Source organism: Carettochelys insculpta, chromosome 2 (assembly GCF_033958435.1).
Source record: "Carettochelys insculpta isolate YL-2023 chromosome 2, ASM3395843v1, whole genome shotgun sequence".
Taxonomy (NCBI): domain Eukaryota; kingdom Metazoa; phylum Chordata; order Testudines; family Carettochelyidae; genus Carettochelys; species Carettochelys insculpta.
In genome coordinates, this window is record NC_134138.1 from 30,412,095 (window position 1) to 30,434,232 (window position 22,138).

Consider the following 22,138-nt stretch of genomic DNA (forward strand, 5'->3'; position numbering starts at 1 on the left):
CTTAAGATAGTTGAGAACAAAGCAGACTATGAAAAGCTTCAAAAAGATCTCACAAAACTAAATGATTGGGCAATAAAATGGCAAATTAATTTTAATGTAGATAAACGCAAAGTAATGCACATTGGGGAAGAAAATCTCTAATATACATACAAAATGATGTGGACTAATTTAGCCATAACCACTCGAGAGGTCTTGAAATCATTGTGGATAATTCTCAAAAAATATCCACTCAATATGCTGCAGCAGCCAGAAAGCAAACCAAAAGGGATAATTAAAAAAGGGATAGAAAATAGCACAAAAAATCTTAGTGCCGCTATATAAATCCATAATATGCCCATATCCTGAATACTGCGTAAAGATGTATTATCTCATCTCAGAAAAGATATGTTGGCTTTGAAAAAGGTTCAGAAATGGGGAACAGGAATGATTAGGGGGTTGCAATGGATGCTGTATGAAGAGAGATTAAAAAGACTGTGACATCTCATCTTAGAAAAGAGGAGACTAGGGGGATATTTGATTGAGATCTGCAAAATCGTGTCAGGTATGGAGAAAGTGAACAAGGCAAAGTTATTTACTTGCTCCTATTATATGAGAGTTAGAATCAGAGAGGTAGTCAAGTTAGTCTGTATCTTCAAAGACAAGAAGTCCTGTGGCACCTTATAGACTAACAGATATTTTGGAGCATAAGCTTTCGTAGGCAAAGACCCGCTTTGTCAGATGCATGAGAGTTAGAGGTCACCAAATGAAACTAACAAGTAGCAGCTTTACAACAAAAATAAGGAAGTTTTTCTTCACACAGTGCACAGTCAGCCTATGGAGCTTGTTGCCAGAATATGCTGTGAAGACCAGGACTTTATCAGGGATCAAAAAACAACTAGATACATTCAGGGGGGTTAGGGCTATCAATATTTATTGGCCAGTATGGGTAAGAATGGTGCCCTTAGCTTCTGTCAGAGGCTGGAAAAGGCTGGCAGGAGAAGGATCACTCAATGAATTGGCCACTGTCGGAACACAAGATACCCAGTTAGGTGACCCTTTTGTCTGACCCAGTATGGCCATGCCTGTATTCTTAAAAAATGATTATTGAAGTATTCTCTCTTGTCCTTTGCAATGTGAGTACAAAGAAGGTTTCGCGTTTGTGTTCAAAGGAGTTGAAAAATGTAGCTGACACTCAGTAATGTTATTGGGTAGCTGAGTGGTTTTCCTCAGCCTGGACTTTGTTGCCTTTGGTGATATGCCTGGCATTGGCTACAGCCAACAAAGCGTCTATGACAGCTGCTGAAGGCAACCTGAGGCCTTGTGTACACTATGCAGTGGATCATCGCTGCAGCAATCGATCTGTCTGCTGTCATTTTTTCATGTCTGCAGCAGATGCAATAAATTGATCTTTTAGCTCACTGCCATCAGTGCCAGTACTTCACCAAGACAAGAAGAGGTGCCAGTGTTGACAGGAGAGTAGCCCCTGTAAACCTTACCATGCTCAAGGTGCCACAGTATATTGACTTCAGCTAAGCTGTTTACCTAGGTGAAGTAGATTGTTGGTGCTTGTAAGTGTAGACAAGGTCGGAGGGTTAAGCGGGGGTGAATACCTACTAATCAGAGTGTAGGTTCCTCAGGTCTTGTGTGTTAATGAATGCATTTATTAGCTCACCTCTAAAAATGGACTAGTTCTTAAATTAGTCATATAAATCATTAACCTTGACAGAAGGCATTTGGGGGGGGCTAGGAGAAAAGTGTTTTGTTTTTATTTTAGAGACTAAAGCTTGTCGCCTCCTATCCATAAACACTTCCGTCTGCTACACAGATGTTCTGGCAGTCAATTCAGTGACTTTTATATGAGCCTAAGAATTATAAATATGTACGAATATAGCTGAATCCCCTATTAATCAGAGCATTGTAGATATGATGGTGCTTTTCAGAAGTGGTTAATTTCATGCCTGTAAGAGTTTGTAATCCAAGTTGAAACAAGAAACTCCTTGCACAAACCAGGGAGAAGTCAGAAAAAGAGAGAACAAAAGGAGTGAAGACCTCTACTCATGGGTTATTTATGTACTTTGAGGCTTGCAAGGATTTTTGGAAGACTTTCAGAGCTAGACATTTTTAAAATCTGAGTTAGTATGTGTTTGAGATTTCTAGAGGCTTAGAAAAACTTTTGGTGTATGTAATAAAACCCTGAGAATCTGTAATAATTCAGTTAACTTGAGGTTAGAAAGTTTTGGGACTTGTTCTTCCTGGGAAATCTTACTCCACAGATCTCACCAACACAGTTCTCAGACTTCCTCAGGCTATGAGCCACATAAGGTATCCTTTCTTGACTGCATCTTCTGACAGCCACACTCCTTCCTGTCAGCGAGTACAATACTTGGTTCCATAGAAGAATAACACTGAAGCAGTTTGAGACTTGGTAACAAAAGAAACACATTAAAGCAAATGTGATGGGTACTGCTGCTGCTTTGTGCCCTCCCCAAAATTTTAATTGCGCTTTGTTATTTCGTATTTTGGTGTGAAACTCTGAATTTACTATTACAGGTTGGACCTCTCTAGTCTGGCATTATCTGATCTGGCAACACCCATAATCCAGCATGATTTTAGTTAGTCAGACAACCACTTATGGGTGTGGCCAAGTTTCCTGTGGTCCCGTAAAATTTGTTTCCAGCCACCAATCCTGTCTCTGTGTTCTGTGCTGTTAGCTCTAATTTACCCCTAAATGTCTTCTAAGAGCTCAGTGTTGGTAGGACTATTAGACAGTATTGACCTCCTCTGGGCTGGCAAATTCTCTTGTTCAGCACTGGTCAGGTCCTGAGGGTGCTGGACTAGAGAGGTTCAGACTGTAGTAAATCTTCCCTCATTGCTTGCAGTAACTTTTAACCTTTATTGGGGTAATTTGCAGTTTAGGTCTGGGTAGACCGGGTGGGATCCCATTGCCCACCTATCAAATCTTTGGTGGTGGTTGCAAATTTGATCAGGGTTGAAAGTTAATCCAAGAAACAAAGACATAAAGGGGCTATACTGGATGTAATGAGGTGGGTTTGGAATCCTTTGGGCAGGCAGCACACAAAACCAAAGTGACAGGTGCTTCATACTTCATTAAATAAATATGAATGTTAAAGAAATAAAGCATTTGTTGTAATTGCTAGGCATGCTGATTTGGTAAATACTCTGTTTGCAATGGTAACAGGTCTTCATCTCTTCCCCCCGCCCCCCAGCAAAAACTTTCATGCCATTGCATAGTAAAGGGTGTGGTGGTCAAAATATTTGGATTAAGGCTAGGTATTCCCTGAACTCTGATCCTGGCTCTGATATGCAGTATGAAATAGTATGATAAATAATTTATCAATTGAATGGATTTAGGTGAAAGGATTGGGATTGCAAACTATTTCATGTTGACTGATATTGCCTCTGGCACCATAAAGTTATGTTGATATCTTGTGTTTTACTGATCATCCTGAAATTGATGTAAAAGGTGTATATCATAGAAAAACACAAGCAAGACTGGCTGGCACTGAGTTTTTTTTCTCCTCTGAAAGTATTGTTTTGTGGTTTTTTGTTTGTTTGTTAATAAACAAGATATACCTGTTGCAATCAGTAAATGTATTTTTAGGTGAAGATGGCACTTCGAACCTCAGGACATCTTTTATTGGGAGTTGTTAGAATCTATCACAGGAAAGCTAAATACCTTCTTGCAGACTGTAATGAAGCCTTCATTAAGATCAAGATGGCTTTTCGTCCAGGTACTTGTCATGTATCTTACAGTTTCACCCCCCCCCAAGTTGTTTTAAAATACATGGTAGACTTGATAAGCATGCACAGAATTCTATACTCTTATTTCAGGAGGCACTTAAGGAGAAGTTTGTGTTCCTTTTCATAGAGAAATATGTTTCAGTTGACTGGTAGTTTGTGCTGACCAAAAAGCCCACTAAAATTCTGCTTCTTCCCCAGAATTGCTTCAGTTGAGAGTTTTGGACTAAGGTTTCAGCAGTTTTGTCAGTAAGAACTAGTCAGCAGATGGGGATGTGTTTATTGTTAAATAGTTGCATGTGTAATTGAGAAACACTGAGGCTATGATAATACTACAGAAATCTGTCAACAGAAGTCACTGTTGGAAGAGATTTCCAGACAAAACTTCTGTCCGCAGCGTGCAGCCACACACAAAAGCCAGTTGAAGGAGTGCTCTGCTCTCTCAGTAGTGTGGCCAGACTGCCCGGCTTCTCTCTCAACAAAACCGACACCTACTTGGAAGCACAGCACACAGGGCTGCCCATTGTTCTGGATGCCCTGTCTGTGGAGAGAAGGCCCTCCAGAATCTGTCAGCAGCAGCATTATGCCTCATGGCTGAGAGAGTATGCTGCCAGCAAAAGTGCTGTGTTTTGTCAACAAACTGTGGACAAAATGCCTTTTGTGTGTGGATGTTCCACCAGTTTTGTTGTCAAAACCAGGGTTTTGTTGGCAAAACTCACTAGTGTAACCATAGCTGGAGTGGAATTTGGAACCAGTGGAGTGTCAGAGGCCATGCAGTCAGGAAGTGGAAAAGGGAAATAGTATCTCTTTCAACAACTTGCTTGTCCATGTATTGCTTGTTCAAAAGCACTTTTGACTACAATCATAAAAGTAATACCTAAGGTACAGTAACTGAGTGTTTTTTCAGGGTGAGTATTTTGTGTTAATTTTTTATATAGTCAGTATTACTGGTTTCCACAGGATAGTCAGTTTCTTTTTTTGTATGAATGTTTCACACAGCAACAAAGAAAAATAATTTTATGTAGAAGAACATTATTTTAAAAACAGAATTTGCATGGATATTTGGAGATAGGGAGGGGTGAAACAGATGTTAATACCAGCAGCTTCTTATAACCCAACTTTGAGCAAATCACTGAAATTGCCTCTTGTTTTTGTGAGGGAATTGTGAATTTTATTTTTTAACTACTTGAAGTTGTTCAGAAGTGACTTAAGTAAATGCTTCTGGGTGCCCAGTACCTCCCAGTCAGCTCTATTTATGTGCCTGAATGTGGTCTTGGGGGCTTAACTTTAGGATTACGTTATATTTTATAGTGACAGATTTTTGAAAACTGGCACAAAATGGATTTTTTTAAAAAGTTGAGGTTTGAAGTATGTAGCATTTTTATTTAGTTTTCTTATCCAAAGTCTGAAGTATATGGCTAAAACTTTTAGTGGAAATTCACTTCCTGCTTTATTGCATTTATCTTATACCTGTTATAAAAGTACGGGAGTGGGGTTATTCAGAATCATTGAGCCTTGGCTTAAGTCTGTTCCCATGAAGTCAATGGGACTCTCCCATCAACCTCTCACTATGTGGATGCCATAGACATTTGGATTAAAGTATGTTAACTCAGCTATGCTGCTAATGTAGCTGGAGCTGTGTATCTTAAGTTGACTTTCTCCCTGAGTTTAGATCTGCCGTGTGTGTGTTTATGCCTTTGGTGTAGACACAGAAACTTATGTCTGAGTGTTCTCCTTTTCAGGTGTTGTTGATTTGCCTGAGGAGAATCGAGAGGCTGCTTACAATGCTATCACTTTACCTGAGGAATTTCATGATTTTGACCAGCCACTGCCTGATCTAGAGTAAGCTTACTTTCTCTTACTAAAATGAGATTACTTTTCTGAAGTAACAGTTTCAAATTTAAATTTACCAATCAACAGACCTCTTGACCAGGGGTTCTTAACCTTTTTGCCCTCACACCTCCCCTGAAAATATGTTTACACCTCCTGTCCTTCCCCAAATTAATCAATGAACCAATCAAGACATAATTAAGATGATAAAGGGATTTTATTTCTAGCCAATTCCTCACATACACAAAAATAAAAAAATAAAAAAAAATTAAGTTCTTCAGGACCACCTTAATGAGATGGCTGTTGCTGCTTTCAGTCAATAGGGGCAGAAATTTGAGGGACGTTCTTGGACAATGCTAGGTGCATGTTATGTGTGGCATCCAACTGATTTCTAGCCTTTGTCTTCACATTGACCAGTGTTGAAAATCCAGATTTGCAGAGATGGGTTGTAGCAAATGGGATTCAGGCTGAAAGAGGTTTCTTTGCCAAAACTGGGTAGGCAGCTATTTTAGAGCACGAAAATTCTCAAGATATTGATTGGAGAATCCTTGGTTCAGAAAAACTTTGCTCTGCAAATTGATGAGGTCATCCTTCTGCATGTCAGCACTCATCCACCCAGTTCAAATTAAAGGTGAAAGGATTTCGAATACACTTGTCACTTTTCAATTTGTCTTTAACAAAGTAATTACCAAAAGAGTCCATGAGATTTTTCCAGATTCCTCAAAATATTGCATTGGATCCAATCTGGGACCATCTGTAACAAACCCTCTCCAGAGAGAACGTTTTCCAGAGTAGGAAAATTTGCATAATTGGTTCTTCGCCACGCATCTCTTCCAAAGAGCTAGTTTTTGCTGGAAGGCAGCAATCTTCTCTTTCGCATCCAGAACAGTCACTTCTGACCCTTGAAGTGAAATGTTGAGGTCATTCAATTGCGAGACTATATCTGCAAGGTAGGCCAATGACACAATGAAACCTTGGGTTTCAAACTCTTCACGCAGCGTTTTCCTTTTCTCAAAGAAGCATGGCTATCTTAGTTCTAACTTCCATAACATGAGTGAAGACTCTTCCATGTGAAAGCCAGTGTACTTGTGTGATATAACAATACTTCATAAGCAGCTCCAACTTTTCGTGGCAGAATATTTTGAAGAGTCTGTGGTTCAAAGCTCGAGACTGGATGAAGTTCACCGCTTGAACAGCGGTATCCATGGCTTATTTCAGTCTTGGAGAAAGGGTTTTTGACGCTAATGCATGACGATGTAGAAAACAGTGGATGACCTCCACCTGCGCCAAAGCCAGATTTCATCCTCAGCATGGAGGGTGCCCCATCAGTACATATGAAGCCCAATTTTGCTTTCCAGTCCAGTTTTTTTTTTTTTTTTTAAAGAACTCGTCGATTAGCTGTTACACAGCAGCAGCTTTTGTGGTAGCCAACAGGGGTTCACAGAACAAAAACTCTTTGATGCACATTGCGGTGGTGTATCTCACAAAACCAAGAGTTGACTGCATTGAGCGTCATCAGTGCTTTCATCCAGTTGAAGTCCAAAGGGCAGTCACTTTCTTGAGTTCCTCCATGAGTGGATCCAAAATATCAGATGACATATGTCCACAATTCAACAACTGATCACGTTGTTTGACAGTTATTTCAGCAATCTGTTTCCTCTGTTGCTTTCTGAGAACAACTTCGACCATTTGAAGGGCACAAGGCTTGAGCAGAGTCTCACTGATTGTGAGAGTCTTTTTGCTCTTTGTGATGAGATATGCCACTTCGTAAGAGGCCTCAAGGAGTGGCTTATGAGTAGATCCAAAACGCTACTTGGGTAAAGTGCCCCATGAGGGGAATCGAGCTTTCTTCTGCTTCAGCGACTCCAGCAAGTCTCCAGAATTTCCTGGGTGCCCATTTGTGAAATTCTCTCCGCATTTGGCAGGCCTCATGTTGTCATTACAGAGAGCTTTTGCACATAAAAAGTACCGAGGTTTTTTGGTTCCGTTGCAGTCACGGCAGCACATGATCCCAAATTTCGTATAATCCTCACTGTATTTCCTTTTCTTTGTCATTTTCTCATCTTCTTGAGGGGACACAAATGTAAACTAAACTATCGATCATGGTAGAGTTAAACTCAAAAACAACTACCTGCACCAAAGACAGACTGCTAACTGAACCAGTGCGTGTGGGCAAAGTACATGACAATACGGCGTGGTGCAAGAGAAAGCAGTATGACCTTGAACAGGTATAATTGAGGCGTGGAATGTGTGTGAAGATTTCAGTAATTCTACAAAGGCGCAATATTGCGTCTGACCTAATTTTAAGTGTGTCAGCCTTGAGGGGGAAAAAAAATCACCTTGTTGCATCAGCCAATCAAAATGTAACACTGTTAGCAAGATGTTAGTTTCTGTCGTAATCAGTTTGAAGCAGTTTGGTGGAATACGGTTGAATAGCTCTAATGGTGAAAGTAGATATCCGATCTCACCCCAAGTTCCCCTATATTTAATTAATAAGCAATTAATGTTTATAATTAATACTATGAATTAAAATTAAGAATTCTAAACTTTAGAATTTTATACAGTGAGAAAGCAATTGCAATAAATTTTCTGGGAGGCACCTCACACCTCCCCTGTATCCCCTCTGCACCTCGAGGGAGGTGCAACCCACAGGTTAAGAACCCCTGCTCTTGACGAACAATTTCAGATTGGATACTTAACCTTTTTAAAAAAATGAAAAATTTTTTTTGCCTGGATTATTTGATAGTGGAACTCCTGGAATATAAATTGCTATACCAATATATTTTGGTTTGCTGTTAATCTTAAAATGCATTGTATAAAATGAAAAATAAGTCTCATTATGTTTCAAGTTACATGCTCTTTTCTAACCATTTACCTTAACACTCTGCTGTGTGTTTATATAAATTTAAACTCTTGATGAATGTAACTAATGTAATTGAATTTTGTAAGTCCTTTTTGGAATTTACGTTACTCCAAAATTGACCTTAGTGCAACAAGAGAGACAGTGTATTTGTAGTACTTCTTTATTTCTAGTTTACTAGAAGCTGATCACTATTTCTGTTGCCTCAGTTTTAGTATATACTAACGTCATATTTGTTTGTCACATTTTTAGGTTTGTCTTCATGACTGTATGTGTATGAGTGCAGGATGTATTTCTATAAACTGGCTTTGTGAAGCAACAAATCTAAGTAACCTGTAAATTGTTCAAATGTAATCAAAGCAGTTCTTTTAAAACTGTATGTTCTTATTTATTTAAGCGATATTGATGTGGCTCAACAATTCAGTTTGAACCAGAGTAGAGTGGAAGAAATCACAATGAGGGAAGAAGTGGGCAACATCAGTATTCTTCAGGATAATGACTTTGGTAAAAATGCTTTTGTATTTTTCATATATGTATTAAATTAGGTTTTGCTAGATCTTGAAATGAAATTAAAGTTTCACAAATCATATGGAAAGTCTACAAACAAGGTGAGTTAACACCAGTGAGAATTTTACTTAACTATTAGTCAGATGTTCCTGCTAGAGTGTAAGAGAGGTAGCCATGTTAATCGGTATTTTAACAAAACAAAACAGCAGTCATGTAGCACTTTAAGGAAATATATAAAAAATAATTTATTAGGTGATGAGCTTTTGTGGGACAGACATACTTCTTCAGATCTATAGCATTCTAGTCCAGACTCAGTTATGTAGCGCAGAGGTCCAAAAAGTTGCAATAAAAACTGACAAATCAGATACATGGAACTTACAGCTTCATCACAAAGCAATTGCAGTGATGAAAGACGTATTTTCAGATTTGTTGTTTCACTATTGCTTGATGTGTAGTTAAACAAAGAGTACTTTAGAATGGATTAGAAACACATATGAATAGCCTGCAAGTTTGTTTAATGTTATCCATAAAATAGGGATCTGTTAATCAGTAGACTACACATGGGATAAAGAGACTTCCCTTCATGGAACACTAGAACTGGATGGGACCTCGAGGTCGAGTCCAGTCCCCTGCCCTCACATCAGGACCAAATACTGTTGAGATCGTCCCTGATAGATGTCTCCAGTGGTGGAGACGTGTAAGAGCAGGGTAGACAGACATGTATCAGGGATGGAGATTCCACAATCTCCTGATTGTATTAATCTGTTTTTGGGTGTGCATTAAACAAAACTCAGTATATAGGAAGCTTTTTCTTAGAATAGATCTAATGGATTCCTCTCAAATGAACATTTTTAATGTTTTATTGCAGTACAGAAGTCATTCTTAATAGGTATGCTTTGACTATATCTTCTACATAAGAAAGATAATTTATTCAGGAGGAGGACAAAAGAGGAAGTTGTTTTCAATATATTTATGAAATTAAAACAACACTGAAGAAAATGTCTTTTAAATTTGTCCATTAACTGTATATTTAAAACAATAATTAATGGATATATGGTAAAAAGTTTAACTATAGAGAATTTTTTTTAAACAAACGGCAAAGCTTACTGATAAATTATTGTTATAGAACTGAATTGTTAGTTTATTATGTGGTGGGTCACTTCCTCATAGACTAAGTGATTAATGATCTGCTTGTTGGTTTGCGTAAATCTAAATTTATTTGTGTCAAATTATATTCTTACAGGTGACTTTGGAATGGATGATCGTGAGATGATGAGAGAAGGCAGTGCATTTGAGGATGACATGCTAGTGACTACCAGTGCTTCCAATCTTTTACTGGAGCCTGAACAGAGCACTAGTCATCTTAATGAGAAAGCTAACCATCTGGAATATGAAGACCAATACAAGGATGACAATTTTGGAGAAGGGAATGATGGAGGAATATTAGGTATGTTTGAGAAATTAGTGCAAGAACTGGGTTTTGTTAACTGTGCCCTGTCTTCTGTCTAAATTGTAAGTTCTCTGGGCAGGGGCTATGTTTTGTTGTTTTGTACAGTGCCTAGCATAACGTGGCTGTACAAACAGTAATTCAGATAATTACCCTGGTAAACATTTCATGTAAATGTCAGATATGTAGTTTGAATTCAGTCACTTGCCAAATTCAAGGCATTTCACTATACATGGGAGGCTTTGAACAGAAAATGTGTGAACCTTTTGGCTCCTTTAAACCTCTTCACCTTCCTTATGGAGGATTGAATTTATATAATGAGACTGTGTGTTAAATATTGGGTCTTTTTATTCCAAGAACTTTAAAACCCGTGTGGCATTCTTGCATGATAGACTTAAACTTTGCATGAAAAATGAAAACATTAGATGAAACTGAGTAGTCGGAACACATCATACTCAACTGATGTAAGTGTGATAACTATCTTGACACAAGATTTGTTAATGAACTTCCTGGTGGAGTTCACCTAAAAAAAACCATCTGCCCTTCCTTTGAAGGGGCACAACTGTTACAAAAAACATTCAGGTAGTTTGTATCTTTAGTACTTCAGCCTCATGTGCTATTATAAAATGAATTCCTTTTGTTAATTCATTTATGCACACTACTGGAGCTAATTATTCTGTTGCTATTTCAGATGACAAACTCCTTAGTAATAATGATGGAGGCATCTTTGATGACCCTCCTGCTCTCTCAGAAGGTGGGGTAATGATGCCAGAACAACCTCCCCATGATGATATGGATGATGATGATAACGTATCAAGTGAGTATGTAGTACTAGGTTTAATTTTTCAGATTTTGATTAGGAATTGGTCAGGTTCATATTAAAACATCTTGTGGACTGGGGGAGAGGGAGGAAGAGGGAGAGTGTGTGTGTCCAAGATGTTAAACATTTTTGTTTTTGTTTGGTAGTGGGTGGACCAGACAGCCCAGACTCAGTAGATCCAGTTGAACCATTACCAACTATGACTGATCAAACAACACTAGTTCCAAATGAAGAAGAAGCGTTTGCTTTGGAACCTATTGACATCACTGGTAAGTAAGCCATTTGAGAACATTTGAAATGGAATATGAGACCTTTTGAGCTAGGAAGGCCTTGGGTTAGTGAAGTAGAAATTTATCACTTGGTATTGTTGCTAGTTTTGTTGAGTTGTGTGTCCCATTTTCTTTTCAGAGCGTAGAGTTCTGTCTTGCTTTCCCAAGAAATTTACCACCTTGCTTGGAGCATATACAGTATAGAGGCACATGTGGGAATACTGCACTTGGAATATCAGTCCTTGCTAAGGGGGAACCTCAAGTAGTGGTTTTTCGACTAGTCAACTTATAACTGTTAAATGTTAAACCAGGCGTGATCTTACTGAAACAAATTAAAATCTGCATGCTGAAATTATGTTTAAGACCTGCCGTCTACCATGTATAAGAAGCAGCTGCTGCAGACATGAAGGAAGATAAATACTGTTAGTACTACCTGTCGTAAAAAGAGACTAGAGCAAATACTTGGTTGTTTCTCTGGTCAAAATGCATAGTAGCATGGTTTTTCAAATATGTCACTAGCAAACTGACTGATTTGATTGTTTAAAGGATGTGTAACATTGAAAGCTAATAATCATATCAGTTCACATCTGAAGAGCACTGTACAGCTATTTAGAGCTGTCACCAAACAGTCAAATTTGCTAAATTCAGGGAATTCTTAATCGTTCTTAGGGTATGTCTGTACTTACCCAGCATTCAATGCTATTGTGTGGAGTAAGGGATGGTCAGCATGAGCCCAAAGAGCCTGAATCTGTACTAGGGCAGAAAGTAGTCTGATATGTAGCATCTAGCTATTCTAATGGTGTAGCTAGAATTGCGTATCTGGGTTCAACTTTGTTCCCTAATATAGACCAGACCTTAGGCAATATATTTATGTGGTGTCTACAGGATTTTTACTGTAACATAGTAGCAAGTTTCAATTTCCTTCTCGCCTTCAATAGTCAAGGAAACCAAGGCAAAGAGGAAGAGAAAGCTGATTGTGGACAGTGTCAAAGAGCTGGATAGCAAGACTATTAGAGCCCAGTTAAGCGACTATTCTGATATCGTCACTACTTTGGACTTAGCACCTCCCACTAAGAAATTGATGATGTGGAAAGAGACGGGGGGAGTTGAAAAACTCTTCTCTCTGCCTGCTCAGCCTTTGTGGAACAACAGACTATTGAAGGTAATACAGATTTATAAAGGTTTATTTTTATATGAACTATATTAAAGGCTGATTATGTGTTTAAGACTGAGAGCTTACATAGCAAGCAAAAATTAATATTAGCATCACGTGATAAATAGGATATTTTTTAAAAAGTTGCTACGATTGAAAACAAACTTCAGGAGTCTGCATGAATGTTTACATTTTCGATTCTTGATATCTATGTTCATTGTAGGTATTGCTTGATACCAATAGTTTTGTACAATTGAAAAATTTAAATCTTTTTTTAAATGCTTAAAAATAAACAGTATTTGTCAAAATTATTCTTAAAAATCAGATTCTGCTAAGTCTAAGATAGGTAACAATTCTTAAAAGTTCAAAGCTTTTTTCAAACAAGGGCATATAGTAAGAATATTATCTCTGAAACAAACATAATATTAAAAAAAAAGTAGTTTTCTAATCTACAGTTACAGTCCGTCTAGATGAGTGATTAATCTCACTTGTGTTTTCTTATAGCTGTTTACTCGGTGTCTTACTCCTCTTGTACCAGAAGACCTCAGAAAGAGGAGGAAAGGTGGAGAAGCTGATAACTTGGATGAGTTCCTTAAAGACTTTGAAAACCCAGAGGTGCCCAGAGAGGAACCGCAGCAGCAGCAACAGAGAGATATTATTGGTTTGTAATTCACTAAACATGCTCTACTTCCTTTCAAAGCTTCATTTTCACTTTGACTTATTCTTTATATTATCAGAGAGGAAACTTTTACCAAGGTTTTAAAGCACAAGTCTTTATAATTACTTATATAACTCTTTTGATGGTAGAGCTCTTTTCTAAATATAAAAGACTTATATGGGACAGCTGTGTCCAGTGGATTAACTGGGCATTAAGGGCTGGTCTGTGCATACACTTGCACTGATTTGACTAAATTGACTTTGCATCAGTATAAACCAGTGCAAGAAATGTATGAATATGAACATGTAAACCCAACTGTTCAAAACTCTGGAAGCGCTGTGAGTTACTTTTTAAACTCAAATCCTTTATAAACTATATATAAATGAGATCAAAATACCTACTTATGAAACTTATCTAATATCGTGTGTAGATGAACCTATCTTGGAAGAGCCAAGCCGCTTACAGGAATCCATGATGGAAGGCAGCAGAACTAACTTGGATGAATCAGTCATGCCACCTCCACCACCTCAAACAGGCGTAAAGCGCAAGGCTCAGCAAGTGGACCCAGAGCCTGTATTACCTGTGAGTAAGATTACAGTGAAGATGCGAGTTCTCACAGAGTGGTGAATCTAGGCTCTGACAGAGAGCCTGTAGCATTCCATGCTTCTCCCCTCTTTATCTAGGAAGCGATACCATTCTGTGGTGGGGAGGAACTTATATTTTTGCAGTGGGGAGGATTATTTTCCATATTTGTAGCAGGAGCAATCATAGTGGTTCTGGGACAGTGTCCTACAGAATTTGAGTAAAATCAATTCCGCAGCAGCAAGGATCATGGTAAAAAGGTCTATAAGGGGGAAACTGGAATTGTGTGAAGGAAAGAATGTCCAAAGCATTTGTTTGGAATACAGTAAACCTCCTCCAAAATACATGGCTTCAGGTTACATGTAACTGGCTTTAACATGAGTTAAGCACAACTTGAGGCTGCTCTGTGGCTGTCAGCTTGCTTAAGAGCCCCTTGTCTCTGCCTTCCTCCAGCGGCACAGCTGTTAGGCTGACAGCTGTGTGGCTGGGGGAAAGCAGGGAGAAACAGCCAGGAAACTAACCAGCCCTGGTGGGCTGTTCGGTTTCCTGGGTCCCACAAGTGGTGAGGAGCTGGGAACTAAGCAACAGCCTGGTTCCCAGTTCCCCACCACAACTTGCATGAAAATTTGAGTTACTTGGGTTTTGCAGGAACACAACCCCCATTTAACTTGGGGTTTTTACTGTACTTCTTACTATGTGAGGTGTTTGTTTGTATAACCATATGTTATATAAATTTAACATGGGTTTCACCAAGCTATAATTTAGTGCAATACAGTTATAGTATTGGTTGTACAAGCCCTACCCACGCCACCCCACCCCATGTCTTAGTGTAAAGAATGGCTTGCTGATAGTCTGTTTTGGCAAGAAGAAACTTAGTTGTCTGTCTTCACCCTTCATTTATAATAGTGAACAGTTGGGAACTTAAGTACTTATGCTTTAGTGCTTGGCAAGTAATGTTTCCATTTCTCCACTATCTGTAAGGAAGGGGTTGTTTAGTCCCAATTTAAAACCTTTTTGAAAACATTTGTGTTCTTTATACCATTGTCCTCACTCTTGTCCCCTAAGCAATGCCGCACTGGGTTGTGTGTACCTTAGAGGCATTTCCACGATCAGCTGGCAATGGGGTTTATATAGCAATACATCTGGCTACCTGGGAGTCTGAAAGACTTATTTTATTCAAAGTACACCATATTACATTGTAATAAAATTAGATGCCTGATTGATGGACTACCCGATATTTTTTTTTTCTTTTTTTTGGGAAACAGACATGTTAATATTTTTTTAACAAGTTCAGGTTGAATGGAATCTGATTAAAGTACCACCTGTGGGGAGCTAAGAAAAATAAATGTGGTATATTTCTCACTTCATTTTATTTGTGGTAAATGTCTGAAAATTAGAAACTTGTATTAAGTTTATTTGTGGGATTATAAAATTGCCAGAATGTATAGTTTAGATTTTCAGTTCTAAAACTTCTGGTAGCTGAAATCTTCATGTCAATTCCCTTTTAACTTGGCTATCTTCTGTATTATCAAAGCCTCAGCCATTACAGCAGCTGGAAATGCCACCAGTTGAAATGCCTCCAGAAGAGCCTCAAAATATCTGCCAGCTAATACCAGAGCTGGAACTTTTGCCAGAAAAAGAGAAGGAGAAGGAAAAAGAGAAGGAAGAGGAAGAGGAGGAGGAGGTAGGCATGAGCTCTCAAGGACCAGTTTATAGATTTGATACAGGAAGGAGTCTGTGGGGTTCTTGAAGATATTTTTACTGCCATCGCTTTACTTAAAATATCCCTTGAACTGTTTCAGCCAACAAAGCATTTTCTCCTTATTTGTGGAGCAAGACAGAAAAAGGGAACAATTTGAAATACTTTCTAGCTTGAAGATTTCTAACCACTGACCCTATCCAAGCAACAATTGCCTACGCAAGCATACTACTTTCTTCTGTGAGATATGGAAAATACTCTTGATTATATGCTTGACTTGATGAGTTGCTGAACTGGATGGAGTGATGTTGGCAGTGACTAACTTACAGTTTAAAGCTGTTGGGGTTACATTTTGAACTTTGTAGTGTTACCAGATTTTAAAATTTTATTCTTTTTTTTTTTTTAAAAAAAAAAAAGGTGTTTAAATTTGTGAAAACTTTCATTTTGATTTTAAAGTTCTTCTCTAGAATGTTGAACATTTTTTATGGAGTTTGGAACACAGACGTTACAGAATTAAGGTCCTGAAACTGAGTTAAATGATTCCAGTGCACAGGCTGAGGGAAATGTAGAAGTAAGCAGTGTATAATTTTTCCAAAGAATTTTACTGGCTGAGTGAATTTCATTGGTCAAAGATTGTAACTTCCTATGTGTTTTGAAAAGAAGCCCTGATCTTTATGTGGCTTCTTAAGCATTAGTATAATACAAATTTATTAACAAATATGACATAAATGGCTTCAGTGAAGACCTTTTTCCTTTGCAGTGTGGATTTTTAAACTGACTTATGTATGTAGCACTATGGTCATCTAAAAATCCAAGTGCATGCAGTGAGGAGTAATGCAAATAACTTACTGTGGTAGAATGTGAAGGATCAGACAGACACCAGAAAATACTTTTCAAAACCCCATTGCCATTCCTGTTTTGCCATTGGCAATGGCTTTTTTTTACGTGAACACAGTGGTGATTGGGCTGCTTTGAATAGTATATATTAAGGCAGAAGGAAACTTAGTATTTGAAGAATAACTAAAGCAGTTGGGATTTGGCTTGCAATCTTACCTATCATTTTCAGTGTTTCAGAAAGTGTTCCTCTTTGTAATGTAGAACTTTTCTTTTTAAAAGTTGAATTTAGTCCCCATAAGGAGAAGCAGGATGCACCTGTAGACAAAATGCAAGAATGGGCAGTAAGAAAAGTTCTGGTCCTGTGTGTTCGTCATATATCCTTTGTAGCTTTTGTCAAATCACTATTTTTTATGCCCGTTTCATGGATCTCCCAAAACCCCAAATATCTACATCACAATTCTGCAGCCTGACTTTGCCAAGCCTGCATCACTGGATACAGGCAGGCCATGGGTGTTTAGGCAGCAATTAAACATACCCATACCTTTTTAAGGTTGAATCATAAGGGCAGGCAAAGCAGCCGTTTGTCAATTATTTTTGGTCCCACCAGGATGTCCAGGTTGCTTGTATGTGTTGCCATTTTCTTCCTTTCCCTAGTAAGTCAATCCTTCTTGACATAAGGAGAGGAGTGCTGAAAATATATGTAGAAGCATGGATTTCATTTCAGGATTCAAGTGTGTTAATATTAACTTGTACCTACAAGAGTATTTAAGAAGTTTTGTCCATTTCAGGAAGAAGATGGTACAGGGGGTGATCAAGATCAAGAAGAAAGAAGATGGAATAAGAGAACTCAGCAGATGCTTCATGGGCTTCAGGTATATATAGTGTGCGTCTCCACATTGGTATGTTTTAACCAAAGAAGAGGTCAAGTGGAGGCTAGGCCGACAGTGGGTATCGTATACCTGGCTGGTTTCTGAACCTTCACTCTCTGAGATGAGCACTAGTTTGCATTTGGGCATAAAACTGCAGAAATTTGAGCCAAAAATTGTTTGTTACAAAAAAGGTGTCCCACACGCATTACTGATCCACTTGACTTGCCAGTCTGGATTGTTTTTCCTCTTAATTCATTTGATAGCTCCAGACACTGAAGATATAACCGACTTTCACAATATCTGGTTGAAGGAGAGGGGATTGTCTTGCTTGTCCTGTGAAATCTCAACATGTTGCATTGTATTTGAGTGCTCTTCATACGTGGAAGTGTTAGGTGATATTGCAGATTTCTTGTTCTGCAAATGGAATTTGGTAATCTGCCATGACTAAATTCAAGATTAAGGTGGTGAAGAGGAAGTATCCTAACTTCCATTTTACTACAATGCCAGAGTTCCACCTTAACCCATTTTTGTTCAAGTGATTGTTTAACTAAAGGAATTAAATTCATGCCAAGTCCTTTTGTGGACACTTCTGTTTTTGGTTTGACTGTCCGTGGATCTTTTTCCATCCAGTAGACGTTTACAAGGCAGAACGTTTCTCTATGGATATGTCTACACGAGAAGCATCTGTCGACAGGAAAATATCGATGGAACCTCTGTCAACAGATGGCATCTACACACAACTTGCTCTGACAGAGAGCTGCCAGATTGCACTGCCCTCTGGTGCTAGAAAGCAGAATGGCAGTTCTGCAAAGAGGACTGCCTAGCAACTGGGTGCTGTCTCTGTTGACAGATGTGTTCACACTGCACTTCTGTCGACAGTATTCTGTCCAGAGATTATGCCTTGAATTTTTGAGGGTAATACTGCTGAGGCAAGTGCAGGGTTCTGTTGGGAATTTGTTGACAGAATGCTTTAAGTGTGTAGCTGATCCCTGAGTTATGTCAACAGAAGGCCACTTCTGTCGACAGAACTCTGTACTGTAGACCCAGCTTATATGTACATCTACTAACTAACTTACATTCAATTAGAAACTCTGTTTGCTCGGAATTTATAAATGTGAATTTGACTAGGAGAATCTGTTCTCCTGAACCCTAGTAGGTACCTAAAGGGTGCCTGGTTTTTTGCTTTCTCTCCCCAAAAGTACCTATTGTTGAAAAATAAAGTCCCCCTTAAAAAAGCTGCATCTGTACTACACCAATCTTTCAAAAGAAGTCCTTAGGGAAGATCTCTTCCGAAAGAACTTCTTTTCGAAAGAGTGTGTCCACACACAAAAAAGCAGATCTAAAGAGCGATCTGCTCTTTCAACAGAGCGTCCACACAACCCTTGCTCTTTCAAAAAAAAAAAAAAAAAAAAAAAACAGGCTAGGGATTGAAAAATCAGGTACCATGACAACTGTTCTTTTGCATGGGTTTGGGGTGGAGAACGCCTGTGGAGCGTCTATATACATTCTCTTTTGAAAGAAGCTTTCAAAAGAAGGTGTTCTTCCTGAGATGGGAGTGGAAGAGCGCTTTCAAAAGGAGTGCTGTATTCTTTCAATTTACTTTCGAAAACACTTTTTGTGTGTAGACGCTCTACTGGATGGTTTGAAAGGGCCCCCTTCTTTCAGAGAATTTCAACAGAACTTCCTAGTGTAGACGCAGCCAAGTTGAGCACTCTGAGAACCCTAAAATCTGTAGTCATTCCTGAAAATCTTGGCCCTTACATAATTATTATGTCTCTTCTCCAAAATACTCACTGGATCACAGGCAAACGTGGCTTTATACTGGCTTGGGATTCTGTCGACCAGATTGAAGCTGCATGATCTCACACATTGCTTATCTTTGCAGTTAGCTGGTCTTTTTATCAGCACTTGTGGTGCATCTGTCACAGGTTGGCTTCCTGCTCAAACAGTGCTTACTTCACGAGCCAGTGTATTCTGGCTTGGGAAGAGGTAATTGCCAGCACTATCAGCTGTGGATGACATTAAGTGAAATCCTGAGTACACCTTCCCCTTAGTTATTAGTTCCTTGACACGAAACCCAGAACTGCCAAAACACTTTGGGCTTTTGCAATATTTAGCTTCTGTACGAATCACTGTTCGTTATTAGCTGTATAGAAATTTGGGGGTGGGGAGTGGAATTCTGTATGGTATCGACCAACTTTTCGTATATTTGTTTTTTTTCAGAGGGCTCTTGCTAAGACTGGAGCAGAATCTATCAGTTTGCTTGAGCTGTGCAGAAATACGAACAGAAAACAAGCAGCAGCAAAATTCTACAGTTTCTTGGTACTCAAAAAGCAGCAAGCTATAGAGCTGACACAAGAAGAGCCATATAGTGACATCATTGCAACACCTGGTCCCAGATTCCATATTATTTGAATGGTTAGATATATCATAGCTAGTGTTAATTTCACTAGTGCATATGTATTGCCCCATCCATAGGGCCCACAAGACCATTGTGGAAAATTTAGGTTTTAATTGTCTGTAAAAAGTCCTTGGTTTTCTTTTTGTTTTGGTTCTTGTATTTTAAATTTACCACTTTCATTTTTAGTGACACTGCTGGGGTGGATGGTTTGTGTTCTAACAGCAAAAACAAGACAAATAATTTAAGGACCCAGATAAAGATTGTTTTATTCAGAGCAGATGTGTGCAATATTGGTGCATGTAATGTTGAGTGACACTGAAAAATGTCTTACTATAATTTGACTAGCTTGGTTCAGTAATAATGTTTTTAACATACAAAAGTAAACCCAAAAGGCCAACCTCTTGTCTGATTAAAACCTTTGCCAAACTTTTCTAATATGTACTGTTTGCATCTCATAGTAATGAAGTTTTTCCTCCCCTAGATTTCCGTGAGTGTGTTTTCTGCCGAGGTACATGGGTCTTTTGCAGCTGGCAATGCGAAATAGTAGTGCCTGGCATGTGAACTTCGCTTTCATTTTTGCAGTGGGATTGTGTAGCCCTCGATGCAAAAGGAAAACAGATGTTTATGGAAAGCACTTCCTATAATTGATCCTGCTTATGCAGAAGGGCAGAGCATGCGTTAAACATCTTAGCTAAAACATTCCTTTTCATTTATCACCTCGTTACGGTCCACTACTGATAATGGCTAGCTACTGTTAATAAGCAGCAAATAAAAATTCTAGTATTTTTTTTAAACTTAAAATATCAATATGCTTTAGGTTTGATAGAGCTGTACATAAACCCCAATCTTTTTTTAAAGAACAGACTTCTGGATTGTATATTTTCTGACATAAGGCAGGCCTATGATGATGATGATGCAACCTGTACTGAAAGGACAGCAAACTAAATATACAGTACAAGCAGACAGTTACACTTAAAGCAACCATTGCTGTGTAAAGTTTATTAGTGGCTACTCAGATATTTATAGTTTTAGTATTGATTATCCAGTCATGCACACTCCTCTGTTCAGAACATTTTAGCAGCTTTTCAAAATAAGTCCTCTTTGATTTTACTGCAGAGAATAAAAGCTTCACAGTTAGGAACAGATAGCATCTGAAATTAGGTGAATATATTGGTTATGGAAACATGTCTTAAATTTTTAGGACAAAATTATTCACACTGAAAGTTCTGGTTTTAATATTGGCACTTTTGTGAAATGATTCTCTTTTGGGACTCTGAAATTTCAGTGTATACTCAAATGTAACATTATGTGAATGTTTTAAAAATTTGAGACTACATAATGACAGTTTTAATAATCATTGAAAAAGTTAATTGTATAAAATAGTTACTGCAGCTTTATTTTCAACATAATGTGCCTGTAAAACCATGTTTTTTCCCCTTTGTAAAAAAGACATTGTAGATAACTTGAGTGTTTAATTATAGGAAGTTCATTAGTTTCTTGTTAGACATTTTGTTAGTCTGTTTTTTGTTGCTTTTCAAGATTGATATTCTTGAAAATAAGTGCTGTATGTATAACTTTTCTAATAAAAATTGTTATAAGCTGTTATGTACTGGTGCTATATCCCGTTTGAGTACCTTTTCAGTGACATGCTGCTTATTTTGTTATTGGGGAGAAGTTAGTACTTTAAAGGTTTTGTAAATCTCTCTAAACACACAAATTTTGCCATTGGAAGGAAAATTTTAAATCGTGCTAGCAATGCTGTATGTCTCGTTTACGTGCTTATGCTAAAAATGACAGTATACTCCAGAATTAGGAAGTTAAACAAGGAGGCTGTATATAAAATTTATTCCCTCTGTTCCCATTCATACTCCATTTTTAGGACTGTATCTTACCTGACATCAGAAACTATCTCTAGTAGGAACATACTGGTATTATCGGTTTAGTATGATTCTCTGGCAAGTCTAAACACTTGAATCAGAGACTGTAAAGAACAGTGCAGTTCCCCCATCTCTTACTTCATTTCTGTAATTAGCTGTGCAACTGGGGGACTTTACTCTGTGCCTGAACAATTTAGTCGTCTTAAGCAGCATTCTGGAGTTCATAGCATAACTTATTCTGCATCTCGTGCTATTGTGTTGCCAGAAGCCTCAGTTTTATCAGTGGTGATAGTTTGTATTACAACAGATTAAAATCTAGCAGGCGTGGGGAATATTGTAGTCACAAGCTATTGATCAGAAACCACTGGACCACTGTTGCTAGGACGGAACAGAGAAGTTAGGAAGTTGTAATCCATCTCACCTTCCCTGGTGAAACAATATCCACGGATAACAAATTATTGAACTTTCTTTTAGAGTGTCTATTTGAAAAATGTGCCCTGACATTCAAAGAGCTAACACGGGATGCAGATAAACCTCTAGATGTTGTACTGGCTCTAAACTTCCCATTTGAGGCAAAATCAATGAGAAAGT

General features: G+C 38.3%; 1 protein-coding gene across 2 annotated transcripts in view; it reads left to right on the plus strand.

Moving 5' to 3' along the window:
• RAD21 (RAD21 cohesin complex component) overlaps window positions 1-21,269 on the plus strand; it is a 33,444-nt gene extending 12,175 nt beyond the window's left edge. For both annotated transcript variants that reach the window (XM_074986743.1, XM_074986744.1), the window contains exons 3-14: window positions 3,602-3,731; window positions 5,481-5,580; window positions 8,826-8,932; window positions 10,179-10,382; window positions 11,074-11,199; window positions 11,349-11,471; window positions 12,410-12,633; window positions 13,129-13,285; window positions 13,713-13,864; window positions 15,399-15,548; window positions 17,189-17,272; window positions 19,493-21,269. In XM_074986743.1, coding sequence (XP_074842844.1) covers window positions 3,602-3,731; window positions 5,481-5,580; window positions 8,826-8,932; window positions 10,179-10,382; window positions 11,074-11,199; window positions 11,349-11,471; window positions 12,410-12,633; window positions 13,129-13,285; window positions 13,713-13,864; window positions 15,399-15,548; window positions 17,189-17,272; window positions 19,493-19,684 — 1,749 coding nt within the window. In that variant the 3' untranslated portion in view covers window positions 19,685-21,269. The remainder of the gene's footprint in view (window positions 1-3,601; window positions 3,732-5,480; window positions 5,581-8,825; window positions 8,933-10,178; window positions 10,383-11,073; window positions 11,200-11,348; window positions 11,472-12,409; window positions 12,634-13,128; window positions 13,286-13,712; window positions 13,865-15,398; window positions 15,549-17,188; window positions 17,273-19,492) is intronic.
• Window positions 21,270-22,138: the final 869 nt, after the last annotated feature.